This window comes from Anastrepha obliqua, chromosome 1, assembly GCF_027943255.1.
Source record: "Anastrepha obliqua isolate idAnaObli1 chromosome 1, idAnaObli1_1.0, whole genome shotgun sequence".
Lineage (NCBI taxonomy): Eukaryota > Metazoa > Arthropoda > Insecta > Diptera > Tephritidae > Anastrepha > Anastrepha obliqua.
Genome location: NC_072892.1, coordinates 25332006 through 25353035, shown reverse-complemented (window position 1 = coordinate 25353035; position 21030 = coordinate 25332006). Strand labels below are relative to the sequence as shown.

Here is a 21030-nt window from a genome sequence, read left to right as displayed (position 1 = left end):
ATATTGTTATCAGCTAATTTTATTCTTAACATTTCGATTAGGCGAGATTTATTTTTTTTATTCGTTAGAAATTTATCTTGAGCGATTTTTAACGGCATATTTTCATCAAAGATTATTCAATTGCCCATTTCCAGTAAATTTCTTGATGATCGGTTCAACGTCTGATAATTTGATTATAATATTTTCAAAACCTGTACCTGCAGACGCTGGATATGTTTGAAGAGGTATATGACCTTTTTTGACAAATTCAGATTCAGGAGGGAGAGTCTTTAAACGTTTGATACGTTGTCGAGGTTGTATACCATCACTTGGAGTTACTATTTCAATACTTCCCATATAATGAAACGTTCCTTTACCGTCGATAGTGTTAATATTGAAATCTGCATTATCATGTATTGTACAAATTGGACGAAAGTTTCAGGCTTTATTACTGGTGAATTTGCAAAAGTTACTAAATTTTTTGGAGCCGAATTTTCTATGGAACATCACAGCCAAAGTAATATGAAGAGGTGATAAAAATGATCACGGTCGTACTGCTGATATTATTGCATGTGCAATAGATTTACATTTCTTTTCATAAGTAGGAATTGTTTTAAATAAAATCCCAAAATTTTCACTATTACGTATTCACAACATTCGCTCAACACGTGTCACTTATAACTGATTTAGCCAGAACAAATTCATAGTACGCCGCAGCTGCCGTTCCCCTCTTCAAGTTTGACTACCTGCTCAAGGTCTCTTCGACCCGTAAAATAAAATGGAACGTTGGGAAGATGTTTGTCTTTATCTATTTAAGTAAAATTTAACGTAAAACTAAAAAAAAAATTTTTCCAAATCAATATTATGCTCCAATATATTAATTTTTCATATTTTTTTGTTTAAACAATGAAAAAATTAATTGCACAATATAATATTGGTAGAAGTTACAATTTAGAGCATACAAAAGAAAATCCTGTTGGTTACATGGCAATTCATTCAGTCCCTACGAGATCCGAGGTCAAAACCCCTGGGCACTCCACTATATACTTTTATATAACATCATAAATTTTCCCTTACAAATCAGTTTAGTAAATGAAATTTAAAGGCATACCAACAAACTCTCCCGTAGGCTCTAACAGTACTTTACCTTTTTATATTATTATTAGTGCTATTAATAATTTTATGGTATTATTAATTTTATATTGTATTTAACCTAAATGAGTAGATACATTATTATTATATGATATTTGTACATTTTTATTTATTTCAATAAAATAATAAACTTCACTTAACACAGAAAATCGATTTTCAAGTAGAAATTCTATGACATTTCCACTTCCGTATGCTAGTTTTTAATCCAGTAATTATTTCAGTAATAATGTAATTATCTCACATTCACTTAATAATTAAGTGTTTATTCTCTTTGCTCCGCCCTCCCCACAGGCTACGATATGTCGCCGTTCATACGACGCTACGCCAAATACTTGAATGAAAAGTCGCTCTCATATCGTGCAATGGCTTTTGATTTTTGCAAAGTAAAACGCGGGTAAGTCCGATATGAATTATCAATGAATGTATGAAGTATTGCATGCACACATGCATATACGTACAGTGGTGGCAGAAATAATAGAAACAAGCGACGGGTACGGTTTATTTTGAAAATTTTATACCGCAATCGGTAGCAAATATTTAATTCATTAACGCATTTTCAAATTCATAACAAGGATGGTTATTCAAGTTTTGGGCTAAAAAGTAAAAATAAATGCATGTACCATTCATAATTCAAAACGGCTTTATTGTTTTTCAAAATGTGGGGTATGAAAATCAATACACCTTACATGCATTTAAGCCATTTTTTGAAGTACTCATTCTTCCACTTCGATTGAAGCATGATTCGAAAATATTTGAACGCATCAAACGCTTCGTCAGGCACTTAAAAGGTTGGCCTCGACCAAGGCGAATTAAATACAAAAGGTGACGTCTTCCCAAAAATTTTGCGCGATTTTGACAAGTGTGGCGTCAGGCACCTTAGTAATACAAAACAAACAAACAAAAGCAGGAGAAATTACATGTGTGTTTGAAAATTCAGTGAATGGCTTGGTAATATTGCGATTTTTGACATTTCAACTAAACAAAATAATGGAAACGAAGTGCCGTGTGTTAAATTGTGAGAGCACGACTTACAAAAATACATCCAAAAGCAGTTTTCCTGCGTTTTTATGCGGACGATGCCGTGGCAAGAAAGTGTGTATAATTTCTTGTATTTCTATTGCTTTCGCCGGCTCCTTCTCTTGACAAACAAGTAATTCCTCTTCCTTTTGTTTGTATGTTCTCGGAGCCGGACGTCACAGCGCATTTGGAAGGCGAAATCTCTTATTCTAGCATTCTTCTTCCCCGACTTTTATTTTGTTCTGCGGTAATACGAAGATATTGGCTGCCATAGCAGTACTGTACGGCGCATGAGCCGATGTATGAGAGCTTACATTGTCGTGGTGGATATGAGTTGGTCTTTTACGATGTTTGTTTTTCGAAGAAATGTTGGCGCACTATTTATAATTGAACGTTCTACTGTGCTGGTGGTTACAATAGCATACAATATTTTCCATTTTCCATCAAGTTTTGTAGAGTGTTGCTAAAGTTACGGTGCTTGGTCGGATATGAATATGGGACGATAAAATCGGATATAAATATGGGTAATGTAGAATCGACTGCCGTGGTTTTTACGTCGCTCCAATGCCATGATGGCGACAGGTCCAATTATTCTGAAGGGACAGGCGTCCATTTGCCGCGAAGTGCATCGCTCGCGAAATATTTTTGATGAATTTGGCTCATTTTGAAATATCCATACAGGCGATTGTGTGATTTTGTTTAGGGTTCATTTGCGAACTAATGCCTAAGCTGGCTTCAATCTCATAATCTTGACTATTTCAGCTCATATTCTGTCAGCAGCAACTTTCCGACATTCGTCCTGTAGCGAAGTTCGACCACAATTAACACTCCGTTAGGCGCCCGGGTCTTGCCAGACTTTTTCGACTTTGAACGTGAATTTAATATATTTATATTATAGCTAACGTCTTGAGTTTCCAGGTAACTTCCTAAAATCTAATTTTCTATTTATTTATGGATATAACTTTTTAAAAAAGATCGTCGATCAGGACGAAAAAAGGCCAGACCCGGGTGTCTAACCGAAGGTTTTAAAAAAGGTGCCCAATTCGGAAAGCTGATGAAACATGGTTGTTGTTGTTGAGCATCATGTACATCCCTCACATCTATGGAGTGACAGTCCTTGGCCGGATATACTTAAATTCGAGTCGTTCCGGTAACGTAGAACCGATTATTGTAGGAACGAATTCTCTGAAACATCGAAGTTCAAGATATGGTTCATCAATAATAGTCGAAGCCAGTTGGTCGGCGAGCCGCCGTAGCCGAATGGGTTGGTGCGTGACTACCATTCGCAATTCACAGAGAGAACGTCAGTTCGAATCTCGGTGAAACACCAAAATTAAGAAAAACATTTTTCTAATAACGGTCGCCCCTCGGCAGGCAATGGCAAACCTCCGAGTGTATTTCTGCCATGAAAAGGCTCCTCATAAAAATATCTCCCGTTCGGAGTCGGCTTAAAACTGTAGGTCCCTCCATCGGTGGAACAACATCAAGACGCACACCACAAATAACAAATAGGAGGAGGAGCTCGGCCAAACACCCAAAGAGGGTGTACGCGCCAATTATATATATATAGTTGGTCGGCACATTGTTGTTGGTTGAATTTAACGTTCAGGATAATTGTGTCGATTTTTTTACCAACAATCGGTCCATGATGTTGGCTTGGCGCAGCGTGAATATCGACATCGATTTCCGATTCGTGTCGTGCCAACTGGCCAAACATTCCGGCGCTTAGCTTCTCGACTCGAATAGACTGGAGCCACATAAGATTTGCAGCCCATGGCCGCCAGGCAACTGGTCGTTTAGCCGCAAATATCGCGACGGGGGCTGCCGATGTTTTAAGAATATTAAAAAAAGAAAAAAAAAAAAATCTCTGCCATTTTTGAACGTCTGCGAAGTTCTTGAAAGCTGCATACCAGCATTAAGGAAGGTGTCTAAAAGTATATTCGAGTAAAAATGGGGCAACAATTAAGTTTTTATGTTTTATTGCGCTTACTCCATAAGGGCACAGAATATCAAATGGAGCAACACAAAGTGATTTTCCCCACATCCCACCGAGCAAAGCATATCAAGTAAATGGTCTAGGCAATCACTACTCGGAAGCACTATCCCATGCGACTTATTCAACGACTTGGCAACCTCCGAACACTTGTATTACTTGTGCACACTTGTGGAGTAGCGCTTCGTTTCCTACGAAAAAAAATTATCTATGGCTGCTTAATTTTTTTATTATGTTTACATTATTTTCTCCACCACTGTAGCTGTCTTGCTTAATTGCGCAGATTGCTTAGTCATGCAACATGAAACAGCAGTGAGGGTATTCACGAAGGAAATTTGTGCTTCGGGGTTTTTGTAATGAAAAAATGTGTACGTTATTCAATTAATACATTTTTCTATATTTTCTGTTTTTTTTTATACCACAGCAAGGAGGAAGGCTCTCTACGCACCATGAATGCCGACAAGCTGCTAAAGACATTACCTGTACTGCAAGGACAGTTGGATGGCCTACTGGAATTCGATTGCCAGTCCAATGACTTATCTAATGGTTTGTTTTTTGCCAATTTGTGCCATGAATTTATTTACCACTTCTTATTTTCCCTTTCAATCGCGCATTTTTCCACCATCAATGGTGCTGCTCACATTCGTTCCAATCATTCACTTTTCACAAACACGACGACAACAGGTGTCATCAACATGAGTTTCATGCTGCTCTTCCGCGATCTGATACGGTTGTTTGCGTGCTATAATGATGGCATTATTAATTTGCTCGAGAAATATTTCGATATGAATAAGAAACACGCACGCGATGCTTTGGATTTGTACAAAAAGTTTTTGGTGCGCATGGATCGCGTTGGTGAATTTTTGAAAGTCGCTGAGGTGAGTGAAAATGAAAAACACAACAAACCAAAAACAAAAATGAAATGTTGCTTACTTGTTTATTGGTTTACCTTCTTACAGAATGTTGGCATTGACAAAGGTGATATTCCCGATTTGACAAAGGCTCCGAGCTCTCTGTTGGATGCCTTGGAACAACATTTAGCTACTTTGGAGGGACGAAAGGTTTCTGCTGCTAATACACCAACTCAAACGGCAAGGTATTTTTTCATTTTGAAATTTGTAACAACTATTTTTTGGATTTCGCAAGATTATTTGATTACTTGAAGCTGCATACAACTCTCGTAATAGGAGTTTAAGGGCTTTGGAAAAGTGTTAGGGAATAATTTTTTCTATTCTTATTTGCAATTGCGGGCGAATTTGTGTTATTGAAAACTAAGAAAATGGTCAACATGGCATGACAAAAAAATTGAAGAAAAAATTACGCGATTTTTGAGTGAATTCAAATTTACACTTCCTTATAATAAAATTAAATCGTCTATAAAATGCATACCCAGAATTTTTCTAAAGATTCTAATTAGAAAGTGGAAAATGTTGATGACAATTTCTTGAAATTTATCAAATGTTTGCTTATCGTGGGTATGAACTATCGTAGGTAGGGCCACAATTTGTTAGCGGCACACGCAAGATGTGAATTGCAAACAATGCTAGCTGCAGATTTTGCAAGATTCAGCGCTTCGCAAAACACGCAGAAAACGTAAGGAAACGTAAGGGCAACCTCCATCTGGTACCACTAAGGACCAATAGGATGATGTGATGACTTTCAGCCAACCAGGTCAACCTAATCTTGTGTATTTCGTACAAGTTCGGAACTTTGATTTATGAGGTTGGCAAGAAAAATATGGTGAATATTGCAAAAAGATAAAGAGACTTAGTTATGTATGTACAATTGTACAATATAAGGTGGCGCAAAATTAATCACCCTATCGTAAGATTTATAATTTTGCAAATGGCGTTGACTTTACGAATTAGACAGTTGAAGTATACAAACAGACGAGAAATAGAACGCTAACGGCCCAAATAAAGATTTCCATTACTTGATTTTTTTTTTTTATTTAGTAAAAATGTTATTTAAACACAATATTGGATGATTAATTTTACGCCATTTTGTAAAAAACAGGTCGTCGAAGACCAGATTTAATAGGAAGTTGCGAATTGAAATTTGCAATTTGTTTTTTTTTTTTTCGTTTTATTACAAAAAAATAAATACTCCCCACCTCTAAAAAACACCCGGTATATGCCTTGACAACATTTTTCTTACAGCGCATTAAATGAGATAATGTTTTTTTTGTTTTGCTGTTAAATTTTTTTCAATTATCTATGTATGTAATTTGAAAGAGTTTTAAAAATCTAGGACCATAAAGTCCATGCCAGCGAAAATTATTTTGTGTTAATTTTTTCGTAGTTTAATAATTTTTGACACACACAAATTTACGTTACGCCTGATTGGTTGTGTAGTTTTAGTTTGTTGCCTTGGTATTTTTGTGCTTAAAGTAGACTTTTAATTGCCATAAAATTTTCAGTTTCTTCGGGCTGCTTTCTCAACTAACCTCCAACTTTGCCACCTACTTTATGGTGGCGTTAAACCCATTTCCCTTACCTCAAGCGCATATTAAATTATCGGGCCGATATATTTAAAATTCAAATGATATTCTCTTAAAAATTTTGTAGCTATGTTCAAACTGATTCAGTTCAATTGGAACTTTCAAATAAACGACTCGCGTGCTGTCGTAGTTTCGCAATTTACAAATTTTTGCCTTCGAATTGTTGAGAAACAAAATTGAGGGGAAATTTAGTAAAATGAATCGCCTCGCTTAGAAAGTGACTCTATTGCTAAGACGAGAAAACGGCTCTTAGATGTTTTCCAAAACAAAAAATTTAATAATTTAAATAAAAAAAAAGAAATAAAAATAAATGTTCTGGTTGAAAGTTTATCCACAAACAACTTAAAACAAAGGAGTAGTTTTTCAAAAACAAAAATAAAAAAAAACAATTAATAAATGTGATCTATTATTAAAGACTTCTAAATCAAACAATTGCACTTATGGAGTTTAAAGTTTTTCAAAACAAAAAAAATCAATTTTGTTATAATACAGTTAAAAGTTTTCAAAGAGAAAAAACAAAATCTAATAAAAAATTTTAAAGTTTTCAAAAAAAAAAAAATCTAATAATAAATTTTCAACTTTTCAAAAATTAAAAAATTTAAGAATAGAGTTTTTCACAAAAACAAAAAGAAAATGAAATTTGTTATAATAAAGTTAAAAGTGTAAAAAAAAAATCTAATAATAAATTTAAATGTTTTCAAAAAAAAAAGAATCTAATAATAAACTTTCAGCTTTTCAAAAACAAAAAAAAAAAAATAAAAAAAAAAAAAATTTAAGAATAGATTTTAAAGTTTTTCACAAATACAAAAAACAAATTAAATTTGTTATAACAAAGTTATAAGTTAAACAAAAAAAATCGAATAATAAATTTTAAAGTTTTCAAAAAAAAAAATGTAATAATAGGTACAGTTTAAAGTTTTTCACCAAAACAAAAAAAACAAATTTGTTGTAGTATAGAGTTTAAAGTTAAAAAAAAAAATCTAATATAAATTTTTAAAGTTTCAAAAAAAAAAAAAACCTAATAATAAATTTTTAACTTAAAAAAAAAAAACAAAAAAATAATGTTATAATACAGTTAAAAGTTTTTCACAAAAACAAAAAAAAAAATGAAATTTATTTTTTTTATTTTATTTTATTTTATAAAGGTTTACATAACAATAAAATTATTATACAAACTAAAAGTAGTTCAGCGCTAGCATCGGAGGCTTTCGGCTGGCAGGTTGATTATGGCTCGATTAAATCCGACGAAGGAGATCAGTATCTTTGAGATAGTTATATAATATAGATATGTTGTCTTCGGTTGGATATTTTAATATTTCAAGAGGGTCAATGTTGCGAAAGTAGTGAAGACAGAATTTGATTTATACTCAGGGTGGAGTTGCAAAACGGGCATAGATTGGGTGGAATGCCTTGAAGTATATGGGCGTGTGTAATTATTGTGGAAATTTGTTATAATAAAGTTAAAAGTGCTCAAAACAAAAAAAAATCTAAAAATAAATTTTAAAGGTTTCAAAAAAAAAAAAAATTTAATAATAAATTTTCAACTTTTTTAAAAAAAAAAAACACAAAAAAAAAATTAATAATACCGTTAAAAGTTTTTCACAAAAACAAAAAAAAAAAAAAATTGTTGTAATACAGTTAAAAGTTTTCCAAAAAAATCCAATAATAGAGTTTAGAGCTTTCAAAAAAACATTGTAATACTAGAATTGGTGTCATGTAAGCACTTTTTGCAACAGTTGTTGGTTTGAGTTGTTAAAAAATTTGTAGAACTAGTTTTCTTACCGTCTTGTTTTGCTCTTGCTTCCTAGTTTTTAAAATCAAATCAACGAGAAATTCATTTCAAACATCGCGGAGTTCAACAAGAGCGTGAAGATGGTAAAATTGACTAAGAGATGTGCATAGCTCAAAACAGATAACAAAATATTTGGTATTTCCATCGCTGGTTGAAGTGAGAGGGCGAGTCATCTTCAACTTCCTCTCCGCTTATATCTTACAAGCGCTTGTGAGAGCCGACTTCTCATTTGCCATACACTTCTTCCAATGAATTATAAATTTTAGTAGCAGTTTATCCAAGTTTCATGTAAAATTTCACTACAATTTGTGTGCTATACGAGGGTTGGCTTTTATATTTTGCGCCGAATAATGCAAACACTGTGAAGTAATAATGAAAATGATTTTATTGTTTTTCAAAATATGCTCCTTGGAAGTCAATGCATTTCTCCTTTCGCTTGAACCAATTATCAAAGCACTTTCGCCACTCAGAAGTGGATAGCTTCAAAACGAGCTGTTTAAGGGCCTTTAAGGCATTGAAAAATATTGATCTCGCATTTTATTTTTGATGTTCGGGATCAAAAAGACCTCATTAGATGCCAAATCATGGCTCTAAGGTGGACAACATATTATTTCTCTCTTTTGAGTGTTCAAAAACTCTTGTGTGAGCCGATACGTGAGAGTTCGCATTGTTTTTGGTGAAGAATGATTTGTCTTAGGCGATTGGTTTTCCTTAATTCTCCGCAAACAAATGGTTCCATACTACTCAGAATGGACTATTTTAAGCTTCTCTAATGGCACAGTTGCGGCATGACTAGATTTACAGAAAACTTCCAAAACAGACGACCATTTGCCTTAAAGTGCTTCTGCGAACACCTTTTGTTTGATTAAGCTCGTCTTGGAACACCCAAACTGTCGAGTGCGGTATTGTTCCCTTGCTTAGATCCAAGATTCGTCACCTGTTGGGATTTAATAGATGGGCTTTGAATCACCGGGACTGGATGTCCCCAATACTTCTTTTGATTAGATTCGATTTTCTACGAAGTTTGCACTTTGAATTCATGGTCTTTTGTGTCCTCCACTCATTACAGTATCTCAACCAGACCCGGCCCTTTATTAAACTCATGATAGAGCTGGGTTCGATTGAGCGTATGTGCCTTTCTTCTGGTTGCAGTTGGGCTAGATGTCTCAACCTTCTCTGCGCTACAGCTCAACATCCAAGGAGAAGGTGCATTGGGGTCTCACTTCTTTACACCAACCGATACGACTCTTTTATTTATCATTAAATTATGCAGTGTCCAACGAGACAAAAATCTTCTTGACGACCAAATCTTCGTGCAATATTGAATGTACGCTGGTCAAACTATTGCCCAAGGATGCTGCTATCTCGCGATATGCCACATGATGATCTGGCGGTAAAGCATAACATTGGGCATTGACCATTCTGGCCCAACAATCGTTTTTGAACGGCCTTCATGAAATTCATCCTGCAAGGCTCGACGGCCACGTTTCACAGTAGCCAAGTGTGGTGCTCCAAAGCCAAAAGTCGTAGTAAGTTGAACAATGCACTCTTTTCTCGACAATTCACGTCGAAAAGCGTAATAAATCGCACGAAAAGGCTCACGAGTTAATTCCATCTTTTGGGCGAGATGAAGTTTTCAACTCACTCAAAAAATAACAAACAGAAAAATGTAAGTTTATGCTAAAAAATTACAGCTCATCAGACGTAGTGTCGCAAAGGCGCAATATATAAAAGATAATCTTCGTATTTTTACAGTTAAATTTTTTTCGGGCGAAACAGGAAAAAATACAATTATATACAAGGTGAAGTCCAAAAACTGGCGTCATAAAAACGTTTTTGATGGCGCCATCTTTTTAATGAGTTAGTGCGTTGGAAGTTACATCCATAGCTGACTTCCAGTGAAAGTTTGGTGACAATCGGTTCAGTGGAAGCGAAGTTATTGCATATAAAGTGTGAGTATGTTTGTGACATCGGAACAAAGAGCTAATATCAAATTTTGTTTTTAAAAAGTTTAAAAGTTGATGGCGATGATTGTCTATCTCGAGCCAGAGTTCGTGAGTGGTTTACACGTTTCAGAGGTGGTTGTGAGGACATAAATGACAATGAACAAAATCAGTAATCACCGAAAACTCCATCGAAAGTATTCGTCAATTTATCCAAAATGAACTGAAATCATCCTTAAAATTCATGGAATCGGAGTTGAATATCTGCAAAAAATCGATTTATGGCATTTTAACTGATCATTTGGGCTTACGAAAGGTCTGTGCACGTTTCATTCCACACAAGTTAACTGAGGACCAAAAATTACTCAGAATTCAATATTCGAAAGACCTCATTAAAGAGGCGAGGAAAAACGGCAAACACCTTACACCATTGTAACTGGTGATGAAACGTAGTGTTTCCAACATAAACCTGAAACTAAGCGTCGAAGTGCCGAATTGTAGGCTCTAGTCCAGCCACCACCGAAAAAACCAAGTTTGGAGAAGTCAAAAATCAAGTCGATGCTCATTTATTTTTACGATTCCAAGGGAATTGTCCACAAGGAGTTCGTGCCAATGGGTCAAACCGTCAATGCAAATTTCTATCTTGGCGTTTTGAAGCGTTTGTTGCATCGCATTCGTCGAATTCGCCCTGAATACCGCGAGGGAGGAAGCTGGCACTTATTGCATGATAATGCACCATCTCATCGATCCACTCTTATGACTGATTTTTTTACTAGAAATCGCATTTTAACCATCAATCACTCACCGTATACGCCTGATATGGCTCCCTGTGACTTTTGTCTATTCGGAAAATTGCATTTGGCCATGAAAGGAAAACGTTTTGCGTCCGCAGAGGCCATCCAAAAGGCTTGTACTGTCATCCTGAAGGACATTCCGGTCAATGACCTGAAATACTCTTTCAGAAAGCTTTTAGATCGCGCAAAACAGTGTATCGAGGCCGGAGGGAACTATTTTGAATAAATAAACTCGAAGTTATCAAAACAAAGCTCCGGTCGTTTCTAAAGGGTGATTAAGTTTCAAGGGCCGGTGTTGATTTTGAATAAAATACAATTTTTATAGGAAATTATTGTAACTTCTCTTTATTATGATAATATTGGTATGGCTCAATTACGTATGGAACAAAATATCGGCACACCTCCAAAGACCACCAAATGCAAATAGTTCCTTATCTAAAGGGTGGTTAAGTTTCAAGGGCCGGTGTAGATTTTGAATAAAATACATTTTTTATAGGAAATTATTGTAACTTCTCTTTATTATGATAATATTGGTATGACTCAATTACGTATGGAACAAAATATCGGCCAAATGGCCGCCGCGGTCTCGGCGGCACACCTCCAAAGACCACCAAATGCAAATAGTTCCTTATCTAAAGGGTGGTTAAGTTTCAAGGGCCGGTGTAGATTTTGAATAAAATACAATTTTTGTAGGAAATTATTGTAACTTCTCTTTATTATGATAATATTGGTATGGCTCAATTACGTATGGAACAAAATATCGGCCAAATGGTCGCCGCGGTCTCGGCGGCACACCTCCAAAGACCACCAAATGCAAATAGTTCCTTATCTAAAGGGTGGTTAAGTTTCAAGGGCCGGTGTAGATTTTGAATAAAATACAATTTTTGTAGGAAATTATTGTAACTTCTCTTTATTATGATAATATTGGTATGGTTCAATTACGTATGGAACAAAATATCGGCCAAATGGCCGCCGCGGCCTCGGCGGCACACCTCCATCCGATGGTCAAAATTTTCGATGACGCTGAGGCATAATTGAGATTCTATGCCGTTAATGTGCCGAATTATCTCATCCTTTAGCTCTTGAATTGTTGCTGGCTTATTGACGTACACCTTTTCTTTCAAATAACCCCAAAGAAAGAAGTTCAACGGTGTCGTTGACGTTTAGGTGTGGTTCACATTCAACATCGGCCCTTAAAATTTAACCACCCTTTATTTTAGCTCAGTCTTGTTTATTCTGGACTTCACCTTGTATAATGCCAACGAGGGCCATGGCTAACTGATTTGTTTGCAGAAATAACTTAGCGAGGCACTAGCGCTTGGCGCGTGCGCACTTCTTTCATATGTAGTGGTTTCAGTTAGGCTATTAAATAGCCCATCCTCGTATTTTTGGGAACGCTTTTCTTGTGTCTAAAAGCGTTTAAGATAATTTTAAAATTCTCTTATTTGTAATTTTGTGGTATAAATTTGCGTGAATGAATACTTGCCCTGTAGTAGTTAACTGTAGTTTAGTTTACAAACTTTTTGTATTTGTTTATTTATTTATTGTTTATTAGTTAATTTAGTTTTTGTATTTTATTTGCAATTTTATGTGTTTGTTTATCTTTCTTATTTAATTTCATATGTTTTAATTGCTTCTTCGTCGTCATCGCCGTCGTTGTCGTCATTATTGCCATTGGCGTTGCTGTTGTTGTATACAATAATTTGGTTGCCATTTATTTGCTTGTTTCATAAAAACCAAAAATCTATTTATTTCGTTGGCTACACGTTGTTGGTCGATGCAATTTTATTGACTTCCTATGACGAGTGCATCGAATTTGTTGGCACGTCGTATCAAAAAACAAACAAATAATCAAACAAAAAACAAAACAAAAAAATTAATTCTATTCTACACCACCACCTTGGTTTGAGCACATTTATAGCAATCAAAAGAATGTAAAATCCGCTGTCACTGCCTTATCTTCCACCAGCTCATCATTCGGCACAGCTGCCGCATCCAGCAAATTCGACACAACCAATGGCATCGATGAGCAATTGAAGGCGCAGGTATTGGCCGAAGAGGAGGCGGCTATGAATCAGTACAAAGTAAGTAATCTAATATTGATGCTGATGACTATTTAATTGATAACAACTACAACAAAAAAGACTACGTAATCTCTTCTTCACTTCTTCACGTTTACAGCAATCGAAGGTCTCTTCACCCACTGCAGGCGGTGGTGGCGCTGGTGCTGGTGCTGCATTAACAAATCCATTCTTATCGTCACCGCCAGCCAGTGGCGCTGGTGCACCGATAGTCGATCTGTTTGGTGCAGCTCCGGCAACGGCTGCCGGTACGGCTGCTGCCACCGCAAGTGGTGGTGCTGCAGGCGGCACCACCACCAAAGCATCCGATGACTTACTACAATTGGGCAATCCATTTGCTGATATGTTCGATGCGCCCGTAGGCGGCGTGGGCGCTGGTGGCGGCGCAGCAGCGGCAACAGGTGGTGCACAAAATGCCAATAATATTTGGATGCATAATAATGGTAGAATGTGTTTGATTTGATTTTTGTTTATTTTCTGTATTTATTTTTAGTACCTACTTAGTATTGTGTCTTATGTAATATTTTGACGATTATTCTCTCTCGTACCCGCTGCACTTGCGTAGTTATGAATTGTTTATTTTTCTTTGGATATTTTAATTGTTGTAAGATACTAATTTGCACATCTCCTCGTCACATCCAGGTTTTAATGGTGCTGCAGCGCCTTCAGCGGCTGCAAATGCTTTCGTCTCGGACAGCAATTTCTCGTCCGTTTTTGGTAATACTGAACCAACCGGTAAGTGAAATTTGTTTACTTTCTAAAGAGCCAATGCAATTTTGCGCGTGTGCGACTACTCTGTGCGCGCTAAGCGAAAACAAACCCCCATCCTTTAGTACCCCAAATTCCTGTGATCGATTTTAAATGCTCCTACCCCATCCGAAAACGCTTTCTCCAAACCTCCTATTTATTGTTTTCGAACTACTAATTATTTATTTAACAAATTAAATGGTTACTGTTAAAACTGTTCTCCCAAATCTAATTTTGTAAATACAAATTGTGTAATTAATTTTAATTTTTTTATATGTTTAACAAAATATTTGAAAAAAGGGCTATCTCTATTAACGATTGGTGTAGATATTTCAGTGTTTTTCAAACTAATTTTTCTATGTTTGAAGTTATTGAATGTCGATGGTGTATTTTACTTATTAACAACTGCAATTACTCATACATATTTATAAGTATTTAGCACTTGCCAACTTTTTGGTGTTAAGTTACTGTGGCGAACTGGAATTCAGCGCTTAAGATTGTTTTTATATATTTACATGCTTTTAAGTTTCATCAATTTATTTTAGCTATTTCGAATATTCGAATTTCTATAGCATAAAATCATTTTTTTTTTAATTACAATTAAACCCATCAGCGGTTAGTGGCTTAGAAAAAGGTTCAATAATTCTTTTATTAGCGATTTTCCATTGCGCTTAGTCTAGTTCCACAAACATACATATATTTATAGGCGTATATTTCTATTGTATATTTAATATAAAACCGTATTGACGTAATTTTTTTTTTGCATTTTTATACTTTTTTGGAATGTATGCTTTAGAGGCGTGTTTGTGTAGGAAAAAGGCCAAAGTTAAGAAAAAAAATTAGGTCTACGAGCCATCCAACAAATTGGTAGTCAAATGTTTGTGTATGTATGTAAAGGGTGATTTTTTAAGAGCTATAGGAAAGCTTTTCAAAAAAACACGTAAAATTCAGAAAAATGCATGAAATTTTTATTGAAATCGATAGTACAGTCTATATAATTTAATGTTTGAAGATTATTTCATGCAAATGTTGACCGCGACTGCGCTTCAAATGGTCTATCCGCTTAGTCCAATTTTGGCATACTCTTTCCAATGTTTCGGCCGGTATCTCACATATAAACGCTTTAATGTTGTATTCCAATGCGTTAATTAAAGCAGGCTTGTCTGAATAGACATGAGCTTTAACATAGACCCACAAAAAATGTACGATCGTACGATCTGGGTGGCCAATTGACAGGTCCCGAACGTGAAATAAAATGTTCACCGAACTCGCCTCTCAACAAGTCCATTGTTACGCGTGCTGTGTGGCATGTGGCACCGTCTAGTTGAAACCACATGTCATGCAAGTCAAGCTCTTGCATTTTGGGCAAACAAAAGTTGGATATCATTTCACGGTAGCGCTCACCATTCACAGTTACGTTACGATTCGCAGCATCTTTGAAGAAGTACGGTCCAATGATACCCCCAGCCCATAAACCGTACCAAACTATGACCTTTTCTGGATACATTGGTAGCTCTTGCAATTCTTCTGGCTGATCTTCACTCCAAAATCGACAATTCTGCTTATTTACGTACCCATTGATCCAAAAATTAGCTTCGTCGCTGAACACAATTTTTCGACTTTAAACTTTCTTAACAGAACACGCATTTTTATAATAAAATTCATTGATTTGCAAGCGTTGTTCGTTTGTAAGACGATTCATGAAGATGTTTGACAGTGAAAAAAACACGAAATGAGCGTCAGCTGTTTAAACCAACTGTTTAAGAAGATAATAGCTAAAAAATCACAGTTTTATATTTATTATTTGCATTAATTAATCTCTAATTCCGAGCGCCATTTCAACTATCAAACACTGCTAATGGATATCGAAATCCGCAAAATTTGCAGGTTATGGTTTTATACACTTTTTAATTAATTTTAGTTATTTTTGAGTTTCAATAGCAAATAATGAATAAAACTCCTTATTCCTACCATCGTATGGTGTGTTGATGAAACGTCACTGGAAATACAGCCTGTAAGCGTTATACGAAGTTGGTATGTACGAGGTGTGTTCAAAAAGTATCGCGAATTTTGAATTTTCGCAGGTTACGTATATTCGAATTTCGATTTTTTTGTGGCGATATTTTGGTACTCATGTCTCTCACTCATGCCGACCAGTTCGGCCATTTTGAAGGTTCAGTTAATTGTTGACAGCTGCCTTGCTTGCACGTGTTTCTTAGATTTTTACCTATTCAAAAAGATGGATCAAAGAACCTGTATCAAATTTTGTGTGAAAAACGAAATTAAGAGCGCGGATGCATTCCGAATGTTGGAATGCTGACTATGTCATACGGAGAAGCTACTTTGGACCAAAGCAACGTTTATCGGTGCTACAAAATGTTCTCAGAAGGCTGAGAAGATGTGAACGACGAAAAGCGTGGCGGACGCCCGAGCACTTCCACAACAGACGAACAAATTGATTAAGTGAAAGAAATGTATTGGCCAATCGTCGAATCGCTGTTAGAAAAGTTGCTGAGGACTTAGACATATCGATTGGCTCGTGCCATTCGATTTTTTTCAATGATTTGGGCATGAGACGGGTCGCCGCAAAATTCGTACCAAAACTCCTCAATTTCAACCAAAAGCAGCATCGCATGAACATTGCTAATAAGATGTTGGACTCTGCGACGTCCCATATTGGCTTCAGAAGGTCATAACTGGTGACGAATCGTGCGTTTATGGTTATGACGTGGAAACCAAAGCTCAATCATCTCAATGGAAGCTGCCGCACGAACCAAGACCGAAAAAAGCGCGCCAAGTTCGGCCGAATGTAAAAGTTTTGCTTACCGTTTTCTTCGATTACAGTGATTGCAGGGGCGTTGTGCATCATGAGTTCTTGCCACAGGGTAAAACGGTCAATAAGAAATATTACCTGCAAGTTATGCGCAATTTGCGCGAAGCAATCCGCCAGAAACGCTCGGATTTGTGGAAGAGCAAAAATTGGCTCTTGCATCACGATAACGCCCCTGCTCACACATCGTTGCTTGTGGCCAAAAACAACACATTAATGATGCCACAGCCACAGCCACTGTATTCCCCAGATCTGCCAGGGGGACTACTTTGAAAGGGACAAAATAGATTAATGCATAAATAAATATTTTTAAAAAAAACACAAAATTCGCGATACTTTTTGAACACACCTCGTATATGCAAAGATCAGCGATTTCATGCACTTAACAAGCTTAATAAAGGCATTTTTCTACAGGAATTGTCTGACAAGTTGACGACTTTAAATATCAGGCTGCTTAAAATTTTTCCGCAAATGGTATACAACTGTTTTACTCGTATGGTCGATCTCTAGCGCCTGGGCGATGTTTCGGCCAACTTCGATTATTTCTCTGATTTTATCGACGTTTTTGATATTATCGACATTTTCTTTAACATCAAAAATGCCTGACGAATTAATTAGTAATTAGCTGTCACAGTATTGGCACCATAAACACCATTCACAATTTCATCGGCCTGTCACTGGCTTGCCTTTTCGCCTTTATCAAAGAAAAACTGTAAAATTACCGAATTTCTCTTTGTTGACCTCCTCCGATAAAATAACGTATTTCTTTTCCCCTTAATATTACTCAGGCCGATCCGAAACGGGGAAAGAGACACGTTCTATTCTTTTTAAATTTCTCTTATTACTCATTGATACGACTATCTTGCCTTAGTTTAGGTTCGGTTAAGAGTGGTTAGCTTAGTTTGGGTTGGTTTAATTTGCGCTGTCTGTGCTACACTAAACTAGGCAATTAAAGGCGTTAAAAAAACACATTGGCAGTCATAAACAATTTGTTTTAGTAGAAGTTCGAAATAAAATATACATCGAAATAATGGCTGCGTTAATTTGACTACCAAAAATTGTGGCTTGTGGTCAGCAAAATCCAATACTAGTTTACATAAGTAACATTGCATTAAATATTTATTTACATTTTCCTTATTTAAGTACTTCAGTAATTCTATTTTACGTTTTTTTTTTATGTAAAAAAAAATAATGTACGCGAACAAAATTGTGTTGAAACGCCTATACTGCCCAAAAATTTCTAAAACCAATCACGCAACTCGCATCAAAATAATAAAAATTAATAAAATAAATGCAAAAAAAAACTGCTGGAAATCTTGTTGGTGCCTTCTTTATCCATTGCTGCAGCCTCATCCGCCGCCGCCGCCGCAGCCTTACCAAATCCGTTCTTCGACACCATGGATGCGCCGTTATTTGGCGCATCCCAACAATCGCAACTTCAACAACAGTCGGCATTCTCCACCACATCAGCTCTCGGCGATACCGCTTATATGCCCCAGGGAGCGCCAGCCTCGCAACAGTTCTTTATGAATACAACAGCCGCGGTGGCGCCGGCGCCACAACAATTCCCTCCAGGTGAAGAGAAATGTCTATTGTACATGTATACTTAATGCCCGTACATACATACATATGTACATGTGAAATGAACATTCAATTAAATAAGAGAGCAATTGTGACCCGTTGCAGTGTCTTTTCCTTCCATGTTCACACTTGTTTGCTTACCTTCTTCATAAATATTTATTCGTATTTGTATAGTTTGTACGTATGTATGTATGTACATATATGTGTGTGTGCGCGTCGTTTTTAATACAGTTTACGCTTTCTGTGCTCGCTTTCCGAGATTACCTTGCATTGCAGTACATTGTTACACCAAATTGTCACTTAAAGACTTTTTAATACCAACAACAATAACAACAATAGAAGTAATATACCATAAAGCCAAAGCATTGCAGTGAAAAGATTCTGCCGTTCACTCACTCGTTAATTTTTCTCCTAGTTGTTATTGTTGTTCTCATTCTTGCAAATGTTACCTCTTACTGTTTGTATGTAATATTCCACTGTCTGATACATGCACACCCATACACGCAAACACGCCGCCGTCGCTCTGCTTCATTTAACTACACTATTCCCCTCCACGTCAGCTCATTGCAATGCTTTTCGTAAATCCACCTGCTTCCTTGCCGTGCTTTGTTGCTTTTTACGAGTACGCATACACGTGTTTTTCATTGTGTACTCTCTCGGCGTGTCAATTTTCCGTTTGTTCGCTTGTCAATCAATGTCAATGCAAAATCACACAAGCCAGAAAGCCAGCGACACACAGCCCTGCAGCCGCAGATCTACTGATACGGCATCAGAAACCAATGTGAAGTGGTCAGATGCAGGCATTGGTTTTTCTTCTTGTTGTTTTTTCTAAAGTTCTTACTGATTGGCTTATTGTTGTGTTTAGTATCGTACATTTGCTTTCGTCCTTTTTTTCAGTTTATGTATTTAATTGCGAGGTAGCTGCTTTGGTTTCTTACTTTTGTTAGTTTTTTATGTTTAATTTGGCTTTAGAAAATGTACTTTTCAAAATATTGAATTTGTCGGCGTGTGCCAGTGTGAACGTGTCATAGTTGTAAGATTTATTTTTAATACTACTTTTTTGTGTTAAATTCAACAATCGTTGGCTTATTTAAATCCGCATTTACTTGAATTAAGTTTATATCTAAAAACATACAATATTATATAATATATTTTAAAATTTATCTACATTTAAATTAGTAAAGTATCAGCAATGGTTACTATTGTTTAACAATCATGTGATCAGTCAGTGATTTTTCGTGAAATTGCGCTAGCAACATGCATTAGGCTTGCCGTGAAATGTTGCTAGCAACATTTTTGTCAAATCAGAAGAAACGTCAAATTTATGAGTATCGCCAGTGTATCGTGTAATTGTCAAATTTTGGTAAGAAAAGTGTTTTTAAAGAAATTAATACACATTAATATTGACACACAAAAAAAATAGAGAAGATTAATTGCACTCGTTGCGAGTACGTTTCGCTTAAAAGTGCCATATCTTTAGAGTATTCGAACTCAGGCTCTTTACTTGCAAAGGAAGTTTTCGCTCAATTGGCATGTGCATTTTAAATAGGTGTGTAAAAATGTTGCTGGCATCATGTTGCTAGCACGTTGCGCGGTGTTTTCTCGGAGTGAACTGAGAACTAATTTATCGTGAGATAAGCACATACAAAATTTCACGGCAATGCAATTTGTATAGATTTTGACAGCCATGTGAAACGCGAATTTAGTACTATGTTTAAAGCTTGGACTTTGATGTTTAGGATGCACACTATAGTTCCGACTTACACAGCGAAACATTTGGAAGGGAAACATTTTGTTCGCGGGAGAAGGACGGATGGAGAGGGAGGGCTTTTTGTTTACTGTATTGGAAACACACTTTGTGTATTGTCAAGCTTAAAGAAGTAAAAAGGAAAAAAGGAAAAAAGGAAAAAAGGAAAAAAGACAAAAAGGAGAAAAAGAAAAAAAAGAATAAAAAGAAAAAAAGGAAAATAAATGACAAAAAAGGAAAAAAGAAAAGTAAGAAAAAAAGAAAAGGAAAGAAAAAAAGGAAAAAAGAAAAAATTAAGAAAATAAACCAATTTTGCCCGTAAGACGAGGAATGAAGCATCGTCAGTGTTGTCCCTTCCAGGTGTCACAATGTGTAAATCGGGACATGCAAAAAAAAAAAATTTAAAAAATATGACTGAACGATTTTCACTTACTCTTAGTTTATGAGTTCGGTATATGTATTTCCATTTCACATCCTTAGTTTGCCTGGAAAAGATTCATTTTATTTTTGGTCTTGCTTTTTTAGTTCAATATTTCTTATGTTTTTTATGCCATTTAATTTAAAAAAATAGTTGATAACTTTTATTATTATCTTATTATTATTTATTTTTATACTATTATTACGTTTGTTTATTATTACATGTATTATAATTTAATATATTTTAATATATTTATTGAAAAAAAAGGTATTATTTTATGTTATGTTCGTACAAAGTGGCGCAAAATTATCATCCAATTTTGTTTTTAGATAAACCATTTTACTAACTACAAAAAAAAATTAGGGTTTGAGTGTTGGAAATCTTTATTTTGACCTCTACGCACTCCGTTGATTGTCAGTTTGTAACGGCAGCTGTCTAGTTTGCAGGTGTCAAATA

General features: G+C 35.8%; 1 protein-coding gene across 16 annotated transcripts in view; it reads left to right on the top strand.

Moving 5' to 3' along the window:
- The window catches only part of LOC129235951 (phosphatidylinositol-binding clathrin assembly protein LAP), a 102636-nt gene that overhangs the window by 61044 nt on the left and 20562 nt on the right, over positions 1 to 21030 (top strand). For 8 of the 16 annotated variants that reach the window (XM_054870845.1, XM_054870538.1, XM_054870317.1 and 5 more), the window contains 8 exons: positions 1423 to 1525; positions 4566 to 4687; positions 4826 to 5019; positions 5101 to 5237; positions 13092 to 13254; positions 13352 to 13694; positions 13894 to 13986; positions 18176 to 18403. In XM_054870845.1, the coding sequence (XP_054726820.1) occupies positions 1423 to 1525; positions 4566 to 4687; positions 4826 to 5019; positions 5101 to 5237; positions 13092 to 13254; positions 13352 to 13694; positions 13894 to 13986; positions 18176 to 18403 (1383 nt within the window). The remainder of the gene's footprint in view (positions 1 to 1422; positions 1526 to 4565; positions 4688 to 4825; positions 5020 to 5100; positions 5238 to 13091; positions 13255 to 13351; positions 13695 to 13893; positions 13987 to 18175; positions 18404 to 21030) is intronic. The other 8 variants (XM_054870924.1, XM_054870993.1, XM_054870918.1 and 5 more) reach the window with 6 other exon arrangements.